Source organism: Perca fluviatilis, chromosome 11, assembly GCF_010015445.1.
Source record: "Perca fluviatilis chromosome 11, GENO_Pfluv_1.0, whole genome shotgun sequence".
NCBI lineage: Eukaryota > Metazoa > Chordata > Actinopteri > Perciformes > Percidae > Perca > Perca fluviatilis.
Genome location: NC_053122.1, coordinates 33521645 through 33532786, shown reverse-complemented (window position 1 = coordinate 33532786; position 11142 = coordinate 33521645). Strand labels below are relative to the sequence as shown.

The window sequence follows — 11142 nt, the reverse complement described above, 5'->3', positions numbered from 1 at the left end:
TTGTGCTAGAAATTATTTTACACCCTGCTTATCAACAAAACACTGTTATACAAACGGGAGTCTATTTCGACTAGTTTGAGCCTCATGGCTCCCTATACTCCAACAGACACGTGATCGGAAAAAGTTATAAGTAGAGGTGGTGCATTCAATTGTTTCTTTGACGGGCGGAGCAAAGGAATGATATGGCGTCGACAAGCCGGTGCGTAGCAACTTTAACCAAATATAACCTCTCTTCCTTCTTAATGTGTGGCTCTTAAAATGTGATCTCGTACAAGTTATAGAGTTGACATGATGAGAGACGCTAGTGCTAGACCAAAAATGGTACGTCCTTGTCCATACAGTTAACGTTAGGTGTAATGTTACGATGTATTGTGCTAACGACTACTTAGCTAGCTAGCTAACGTTAGCTTGTTGACGTTAGATGGTACCAGAAGTCACTGTTATTTGTGTCGCCTTGACATTTTTCAGTGTTGTGCTGGCATTCAATAGCTTCAGTTGATTGTCACGTTAACGTTACTTCGCATCGTAGTCTTGTAGACTTTCCTACAATTTTACTTGCAGTCTCATGGACATCAGCGGTCTATTAGTCATTTGTAGACACATGCAAATGTTTTTTGTGCAGCTTGTGTACATTTAGCCTTTATGTATGGAAGCCTATTTCTGCCAATGTGATAAAAAAAGAAGATCCTGTAAGTCCTATTTTGTATCTCAAAATAATCACATATCTCAAAATAATCGGAAACTTTTCAAAATAATTAGTTAGTATCTCAACATAATGAGTTAGTATATCACATAAGTTGGTATCTTAAAATAATGACTTAGTATTTCAAAACAATGACTTAGTACATTTTGAGATACTATTACTTTCAGCACGTTTCTCATTATTTTAAGATATTAAGTCGTTTAAAAAAATTGTATCATAATTACTTAAAGGATCTTTTTTTAAAATTTGTGAAAAAAAGTTTTTTTTTTTTTTTATAAAAAACCCTCCTTTATGTTTGTTTTTTTTTTTGATCTTTTTTTGAAATTTGTGGTTATTAGAATGTAAATGCAAAGACATGGTTTGTCACGGTTTTGGCCCCCATTAGATCATCAAGGAATCTCAAGATTATTTGGTTGTTCCCAAGAAAAATAGAAAGAAGCAAAAGTCATTAACGTTACTCATCACATACGTCATTGGCGCCAAGCCTGTAGCATTCTACATGTATTTTATTGTAATACAGCAGCGTTGTTATCAATAACTTACCAACCATTACACTTTTAAAAATGCTTAATATTCACGAGGGCCAACGTCAGCCAGCTCTATCCATAATGTTTCCTATTATTGTGGTGCTAATCGCCAAATTTTATGCCTCTATGAATCTGGACTTCTATCACTTACTGGTGCTTTGTTAGTCAATTAACTAAGTTCGCATTTGCACTTTGTTTGCATTAATTTTACATTACAGCCTCTCTATCTTAATCATTGTCCTGATTTATGTGTCAGACTTGCCCGTTTGGTCTTGTATCATTATGTAGCAGCTGCTATCTTGGACCAAATAGGGGCTTGAGTTGAGCTAGATGCAGCTGCTGGACAGAATCACGATCTGTTCGGAGACCAATAACAAGAAAAAAACAACGTGCGCCATCCGTCAACATCACGTAATAGGTTTCCATTTATTTTGTGGAAGCATTTTTCACTCAAAGGTGAAACAACACATATGATTGAGCTGTAACAATTCCAAATGTTACAATTAATTTTCTCAGAAATAATTGCAATTAACAATAGAATTTTTCTCTTTTATTCAAAATTAATAAAATATTTATTGCTTTTTTTAAACAATTTCAATTTCAGGATACATCTTTTGGTTATATGTATTATGTATTATGTTATAATGTAATAACACAAGTACACAGTCTATGAAGTAAACCACGCCTCTTTATTATTATTATTATTATTATTATTATTATTATTATTATCATAATACTACTTTCTTACTGTATTGTCATTTTTGTGTATAGGGTCAAGTGCCAACAACTAACAATACAAATAATAAAAATATAGTCCTACTTATATAATTACAATTTGGCATATCTAAACAAAATCGACGATTACCGGCAGTCGTATGCCTTCAGACCTTAGCTAATGTTATCAATTAATTGCGGTTAAACAAAGACACCGCTGTTATGGAAACAAATTGATCATTATGTAATAATTGTTACAGGCCTACATATGATTGGTATGAGGTTATAGTGGGACTTGCCATGCCCGTCCTATTCACTTCAATAGAACTGGTGTCAAAGTGGCACCAATACAAAACTATCTATTTCATTTTCCTTGGTTGTTCCTTGGAGGTTGGAACTGGGAATGACACCGAGTCGATGCATACGTGTTATTATATCAAGATTATACCTGAACTATTTAGTCCATCAATCAATTAGCCTATTGACAGATCATTAGTCATTAACTATTTTGATAATTTGAGTTACTTTTACGTAAAAATCCCAAATGTTCTCTCAATGCAGCCTCATAAACGTGAGGATTTTGGTATAAATAACTGTAGATTTAATATTTTGGGCTTTTTGAAGGCGTCACTTATGCTCTGAGAAACTGTGATTTATTTATTTATTTATACTATGTTTTGACATTTCATACACTTAACAAATAATTGAGAAAATAATTTACAACTTAACCCTTGTGTTGTCTTCCCGTCAACCTTGAAAAAAAACACGTTTTTGACGCCTTTTTTCAGTTTTTCCAACGTTTTAAATTGTTAAATTTTTCTTCTACACATTTTCAGCACTTATTTCTACGTCCCATATTTTCTAATATAAAACAAAAATTGAAAACGGGTCAATTTGACCCGAAGTCAACACAAGGGTTAATAATGAGAATAATTTCTTAGTTGCGGTACTAATGTTTCTTAACTACCTGCTGCTGTTACGCGTTGCCTTCAGGTTGTTTGATGTTGTCCACCTGCTGTTGACACAGTTTATCATGGATAAATACTACTATGACCTTTTTTTGATCTTTGATAATATTTTGTTCTGGATTCACAAGCCAGCTTCAGTCAGTTTAGAACAAGTTTAGAAATGGCAATTATCTTAGCTTTTATTTTCATTTTGTATTCATTTGACATTCCCTCTTTTTACAAGTCACCCTCTGCTAGCAGTTTGAAAGCAGCTCTTGTAGATGAGTCTTTGTAGCTGTAAAGTGTGTTTTGTGTCTGAACCTTTTTACCCTACCCCATGTTGATCGGTCTTCATTTTTCTCCTTTTCCCATCTCTTTCTTGCCTTTTGAACTGTTGTTTTGCTTTTGTAGCGGAGATGCCCTGGCCCTTCCTAGAGTTCAGTGTCCCAACCACCCTGAGGCCATACTGGTGGAGGACTACAGAGCAGGGGACATGATTTGTCCTGAATGCGGACTTGTAGTAGGTCAGTATATACACACAGACCATGTGCACTTTTGCTTTTAAATCCTAGGGATTTCCGTTAGAACACATGCTTCCTTTCCATTTGGTTTAATTTTTTTGTTTCTATTATGATATTATTTTTGGAGCATTTCGGCCTTTTTTTAATTGATAGGACAGTTCAGAATCAGCTTTATTGGCCAGGTTTGCGCAAACAAACAAGGAATTTGACTCTGGTTAATCTTTGCCCTCAAAGTACAACACTCACTTAACATATAAGAATAAAAACAGAAAGGACAGTAAGAAATATATAAAAATAAAAAAATACTGTTAAGTATGCAGTATAACAATACAATAGAATTTAGAAATTTACAAAAATATACATTAACTACTGAAGAGAGGGAAGGAATAGTGCAATATCAGTATAGTCTGAGATTTAAGATTTAGACAGTACATTTTTCATTTACTTTACTCAGTTGAGCTCTTATCATGGTCCGATAATCAAAGTCGTCAGCACACACAAAGGTTTCTCAGCGCACGTCTTCCCGAACCCGCTTGTTTGGGTTTTAGGGCACCGTATTTAAAATAATTCTGCGTGTGAACATCGGCTGAGTTGACCGGCTACACAAGGACACTGTTTCCAAAGCGTGAAGACGGTAAGACAGAGCTGTAGGGAACGCACAGCTCTCCTCTTAATGAGCCCCCTGAGCAAAGTGCAGGTCAGGTGGGAGACGAGAGACGCCAGCTGCTCTCTGATGCAAGCCAAAGTGCCCCTGTGTGCTTGCTCCCTCAGCGTTGGATGTTTAAGAAGATGAATGTCAGTTTACCTCGATATGTTAGAAAGACTTATGTATGGTTTTAAAAAAAAAAATGTAATGGGATTAAAATATCAGAAAGCGCATCCTCGACCCTACTACAGAGTTCCAAGAACAGACAGTCATGGTAATAAGCAATATGCTGTGCCTTTCTCACACCTTTTATCCTTTGTACGTCTCCAATTTGATGCAATTGAATGGCTGAACATTTTGATATGTATTTCTGCCTCCCAGCACACAGTGATAAGAAAACATGTACAGAGATGGAAGGGATTATGTTTAAACTGTTTGAACTAGATTCAGAATACAATACAGTAGTAGAACTTCAAAAGGGCTGTCGACGAGATGGACGGCACAGAAGCATTTAAGACATCATTCACAGTATCGGAGTCTCTGAAGGCCCGTTTGCACGAGGGAATCGTTCTGAATATGGCACCATCTTCTAATGAATTATTCCAGAGGGGGATGTTGTACAGACAGACAGAAGAACACAGTGAATGCATTTGATTTGTGTTCACTCGCTGTTTTTGTCCGTGCAGGTGATTCACAGAACATTTACGAAAAACCTGTCACGTTAAACTGCCATGTCCCATTTCTAAAATTGACTCTTCTGTGTTTGTTGTAACATGTCATGTCCCGTTTTTTTTTTTTCAACAAAGAAAGAAAAGGAAACCTGTTTTAGAGCAACAGGTGTAGCCATCAATGCACAAGATTGAAAAGCTGACATCCAAAAAAATGGGAATAACTCCATCAGAAACATTCTATTAACTCCACATTGAAACAAGCTGAAATGTAGGGTTGGGTACCGAAACGCGGTGCCAACAGGGCATTGGTGCCGACGTAAACGGTAGTAATGAGACCGAATAAGAACGAAAATTTCGGTGCCTGACTGACATCAGGTAAAGCGTGACTGTATTTCACTGTAGAGGATTCCAACAGCGGGATGTAACGGTCTGCTCTGCAGCGCAGCAGCTGCCGTTGTTTAAACAACACAGACGGTGCGTTCACTTGAAACAGGTAGCCTCGTGGTGCATTCAAATTTATTGTAAAATACCATTTTCCCATCTGGTGGTTGTTTTTTTTGTCATTTACCAGCAATTTACTAGTGAAATAAGTTATTGTTGTAAGTTATAGTTATTACATTATTATTAAATCATTTCATTTTGACCATATGGATTTAGCAATAAACAAGCCGTTCTTTAATGTCGCCGACTGTTGTTTAGTACCCTTCTTTTTTTTCCAGCTCAGGCACCGTTTAGTACCGGCACCGTTTTTAAAAGTATCGCTTTAGCACCGGTATCAGAAAAAAACCCAAAGGATACCCAACCCTACTGAAATGTTAGTCGCGATGCAAATACACCAATTTAAGCTTGTTAGAATGGACGTCTAGGAACAAGTTGTTGTTCTTGTACCATTTTTTTTTTTTTTTATAAACGTGTATACATTTAATTTGAAAATGTCCTCAGGTGACCGTGTAATCGACGTAGGCTCAGAGTGGAGGACGTTCTCCAATGAGAAAGCCCTCAAAGATCCATCCCGAGTGGGAGACGCCCAGAACCCGCTGCTCAACGGGGGCGACCTAACCACCATGATCAGCAAGGTGAGTTTGGGTCAAACGATGATCCGGAAACGTCCGTGTCAGCGTCTGCTGTCCCCCAGAATACCTGCAACCACAGGAAACCACATCCTCAAATGTATCTTGAAATACGACTTTCGGGGAGTTTTCCTGCTAAACATCCACCGTTTCCACCCCAGGGAACTGGCGCCGCTAGCTTTGACGAATTCGGTAACTCCAAGTACCAGAACCGGAGGACCATGAGCAGCTCTGACCGGGCCATGCTCAACGCCTTTAAAGAAATCAGCACCATGGCAGATCGCATCAACCTGCCAAGGAACATCATAGTAAGTATTAAAAAAAACAATCTCTCTCTCTCTCTCTCTCTCTCTCTCTCTCTCTCTCTCTCTCTCTCTCTCTCTCTCTCTCTCTCTGATTCTGTAATGTGCTTTTGGAAAGATTATTCCAAACTAGGTGTAGCTAAGCAGTCAAATACAAAGAGGCAAAAAAAAGCTGTACCACTGTCACATCACACTACACACACACACACACTACAGACAGACACACTAAACACAGACACACTACACACAGATAGACATACTAACAGACAGACACACTACACACACACACACACACAGACACACTACACACACACACAGACACACACACACACACTACACACTAGGGGTGGTACGGTTCATGAAAAAACACCCGAACCGCTCGGTTCGCTAGTCTCGGTTCGCTAGTCTCGGTTCGGAGCATGTGTGTACCGCACGGTTCGTCAGTACACTGTTAATGTGCACTAACCTCCTACTGCCGTAGTGCCCACTTTATACACCTATGTTAAAACACTAACTGGAAATGACGAGCGGGATGGGCGTGACAAACGCAACCCATGGCAGCTGATTGGACGATCGCGTCACATGGGTCTGGCTGGTCCCTAATTTCAAAATAGACTGTCATGGCGGCTCGTTTAGAATACGATCTCATATTGTACTAAAATAGTTCACCGAAACGTGTTTCTGAAAAAATTTTAAGCGAGAAATAGGCCATGCAGTTGCTGAATCTGTCTTCATTTCAGATCGACAAAGGTCAGTTTAAAAGATTTTCGTCAGATTTTGAGAGACACCCGACACCGTCCCCCTCAAGTGGAGCGCTGCGGGTGCCTGCATCGGCCACGTCACCTGCAGAAATGTCAAGGGGAGAGAGGCTGCCCAGAGCTGGAGGATGCGCGCCGCGTCGTTTATAGTCTGGTGTGTGGGAACATTTTGGATTTCATGGTACCTATGATGAAATAAAACAATATATAGAACTGCCACTGTGTGCATGTTTTGTGCAACATGCATTCAATATGCTAATTTTAGCTATATATCATATGCTGAAGTATATTCTGGAGTGTTAAAGATTAAAAGAAAAAATAACAAGAACCGTACAGAACCGAAAACCGTGACCCTAAAACCGTGATACAAACCTAACCGTGGGTTTTGTGAACCGTACCACCCCTACTACACACATACACTACAAACAGAAAAGCGAGTAGAGAGAAATTAAAACCATGCATGTGTTGGCAAAACATAGTGAGCAAGGGAAGGGAAATTGAACCGAACTTTATGTATTAATTATGTAATGTAATTTCTTTGGTTTATCATTGAAGTGGAAACTAAACTGCAGACACGTTCACATGCGTGTATCTGGTATATAGGGATGTGTAAGGTCTGCAGTTTGATTCCTTTAAGCTCCAGACATTGCCTCAATAGTGTACACGCGGATGAAAATTACATTTCATTTTCAGCTAAACAACATTGGTTGGTTGACTAAAAGTCTGGCACTATTTTACATTGATTGAACTAATGAGCTTTCTGTAAATCTGTGTTTTTGCTCTGCAGGACAGAACCAACAACCTATTCAAGCAGGTTTATGAACAGAAGAGCCTGAAGGGGCGAGCCAATGATGCCATCGCTTCGGCCTGTCTCTACATCGCCTGCAGACAAGAAGGTGTCCCAAGAACATTTAAAGGTCCCAACCCTTTTCTTCTCTTGATTGAAGATTTTGAGCTGCCCTGCCCCTATATTATTAAACTCGAGGAATGATTAATGGCCCTTTAAGAGATTGATTTTTTTTTATTTCTCATGTTACATAGGATAAGAAATTGTTAGCTTAATTATGGTTAAAAAAAAAAGAAAAGAAAAACTGATAAAAACATATGGATATATGATGGTTGTACTAATATATATTAACATATATTCTTTGAAATTTGCTCTCACCTTTTCCTGAAAAAGTGAAACCCACACCAAAGTGTTTCTCAATGGGATTTAATCTGCCAATGACTGAAGGCCATTTGACTCGGGTTACTCTGATCTCAAAGAAGGAAACGTCCTATTTATAGACGTAAAAGATTACACGATTTGTGAACTTTCTCTTCTCTAATTTACTGTGAAGGTCACAGTAGAGATTCAACCGAGAAACGAAAGCTAGCTGAAAAGAGAAACCTTTCGGTTACACTGTACTTGAAGGTATCGACATGACGCTGTCATGAACGTGTCATAAACATTATAAACAGGTCATAAACGTTTAGGACAGAACGCTTCTGTCATTAAGTGTCATTGAGTTTTTGCCATGACAAGTTATGGTGAGGGTTAGGGTTCATGTGTTCACGACCGTGTCATGTCACTCTTACGTAGATACCTTCAAGGAAAGGGTTAACCGACATTTCTTTGACGTCACTGCGTCTCTACCTCCACAGAGATCTGCGCCGTCTCCCGGATCTCCAAGAAGGAAATCGGCCGGTGCTTCAAGCTGATCCTGAAGGCGCTGGAGACCAGCGTGGACCTCATCACCACCGGAGACTTCATGTCCCGCTTCTGCTCCAACCTGGGCTTACCCAAACAGGTGCAGATGGCGGCCACCTTCATCGCCCGGAAGGCCGTGGAGCTGGACCTGGTGCCCGGCAGGAGCCCCATCTCAGTGGCTGCAGCAGCCATCTACATGGCCTCCCAGGCCTCTGCAGAGAAGAAGACACAGAAGGGTGAGTGGTAATACTGTTGAGACCAGATGTGGAAGATATACATTTTTCAATTATATTTCTTTTGGCCATATAATTGACCGTTATATTTACATATACTGTTAGTAAAGGTCCTCATAGGCCAAGATTTCTGACCTGCAAAACAACCTACCTAAACCTGGTGTGAATAGGCTACGTTCAGACTGCAGGCAAGTGGCCCAAATCAGATTTTTTTTATTTTTTTTGGGGTCAAGTGACCAGGTCAGACTTTTTCAGAACAGTCAAATCTTGCCCAGATCTGATTTTTTTCAAATCAGATTTAGACCACTTCCATATGTGGTCCTGAATCAGACCCAGGTCTGATTTTTATTTATTTTCTCAATGCGGCCACAGTGTGAACAACAAGGCGGATTTTATGCGACATTTACGTCAATCTACATCGACATTTGTCCCAATTATGCGCCGGAGGGAGTTAGCCCTAGACACAGACGATAAAATTAAAAACTTGACTAGGCCTACAACATGGAGAAGAGTGATGGAGTAAGTCAATGGAGGGAGAGTGAGCTGTTAGACCTAATCAGTGTTAGGGGAAGATACTTCCATTCAATCAAAACTAGAAGGATCATACCGTAACCGCTCTGTTTATTAAAAAAAATAAAAAAATAAAAAAATAAAGCAAACACACACAGGAGAACGTGGCTGCAGTGTCAAAGGCTGCCATTACACAAACATTTAGAAATAAAAGCCAAAATGCTGACTTCCTCCATAACCTCCCTAACTTTAGTGCAACAGCGCGCTGCCTCTGATGTCATTGTTATTGGTGTTTTGCGCATGCGGGTCAGTTCGAAACTGATATAGGCCACATTTTAAAAGGTCATGTGAACAGCCAAACAAATAAATTGCATCTGAGCAAAATAAATCCGAATTAAGCATTAAGACTTGCGGTGTGAACGTAGCCAGACCCAGCCTCCAAAGCGGTCCGTGAACGTTCAAACTTAACTGAACCAACAGTAAAATCCCTGTCCAATAATCCAAGCTTTAATCCGTCCCTCCAGAAAAACGCCATTATGCGATCACATAATTCAATGCATAATCAGCCAAAGTCCGCATATTTCTGCGGGGGCCGCATTTTTTCAAATACGCTGCACTTTCGCCGCATAAATTGCCGATTTCTGCGCAAAATATGCTGGGCTTGCATGATTTCATAATCCCTGCATTTTCGTTGCAAAAAAGTCACATATATCTTAGCAGAAAGTTGAAAAATGTTGCATTTACTTCACACAAGAGCAGCCATTTTCCCCTGTTGCCATGGGAACGTTAGGAAGTGACTTAATTACGTGAACATCATCAAAAAGCAGGGTGTTGGGGGAATCACTTTTTTCCCTCTTTTTCATCAAACCGCAGTTTTTGCAATTTCATCGCATAAAATTGCATAAATCTCCCGCATATTCCATCGCACTTTTTAAGAAAACGTGCCGCATAATCAAGGATTTTTGACCGCAACAATCACAAAAAAAACTCTGCATTTTTCTGGAAGGACTGTTTAATGGTTGGTTTGAATATCCATAAACCACTGCTCGTGTAACAACAGCACATTATATTTTGTGAGATTGTGATATGTGCTGTATGCATTATCTTCATTAGTAATATTAAAGCCATTAGATAAATGTAGTGGGGTACATAGTTAAGTACATAGCACTTAGTTGGCCACTGATAATGAGTGAAAAGTGGAAGTGTACTTCACTCAAGTTAAAGTTGTTCTTCTACACCAGCCTAATGAAAGGGAAATGGGTAAAGCTGAGAAGGTCTGCATCACATCTTAATGGTCTGATAAAAAGGTCTCTCGTCAGTCATTCGCCCTGTTGAAGTGTCCTTGAAGCAGAACAGTAGTGTCCCTCTAGGTCTGCATGTGATGGGTTTTAAGTTTTCCAAAAAAGCAGAATTATGTCATTTTATGTCCCATTTGGTTTGCATTTTTAGAGCTACAGAAAAATGCAGCAGGTTTCAGATTCTAAAGGGTTTAAAGGTCCCATGGCATGAAAATTTCACTTTGAGGTTTTTTAACATTAATATGAGTTCCCCAGCCTGTCTATGGTCCCCCAGTAGCTAGAAATGGTGATAGGTGTAAACCGAGCCCTGGGTATCCTGCTCTGCCTTTGAGAAAATGAAAGCTCAGATGGGCCGATCTGGAATCTTCTCCTTATGAGGTCATAAGGAGCAAGGTTACCCCCCCTTTCTCTGCTTTGCCTGCCCAGAGAATTTGGCCCGCCCCATAGAGAGAGAGAGAGAGAGAGAGAGAGACATCATGGCTTTCAAACGAGCAAAGTGGCAGTTGGTCAAGTCCACACCCCCACTCTCCACCTTGCCCCCCCTCTCTCCTC

At 39.6% G+C, this 11142-nt stretch overlaps 1 protein-coding gene across 1 annotated transcript in view; it reads left to right on the top strand.

Moving 5' to 3' along the window:
• The first annotated feature begins 74 nt into the window (after positions 1-74).
• gtf2b (general transcription factor IIB) overlaps positions 75-11142 on the top strand; it is a 12007-nt gene continuing 939 nt past the window's right edge. Inside the window, exons 1-6 of the mRNA XM_039815356.1 lie at positions 75-199; positions 3303-3415; positions 5672-5805; positions 5961-6107; positions 7647-7776; positions 8504-8785. Coding sequence (XP_039671290.1) covers positions 183-199; positions 3303-3415; positions 5672-5805; positions 5961-6107; positions 7647-7776; positions 8504-8785 — 823 coding nt within the window. The 5' untranslated portion in view covers positions 75-182. The remainder of the gene's footprint in view (positions 200-3302; positions 3416-5671; positions 5806-5960; positions 6108-7646; positions 7777-8503; positions 8786-11142) is intronic.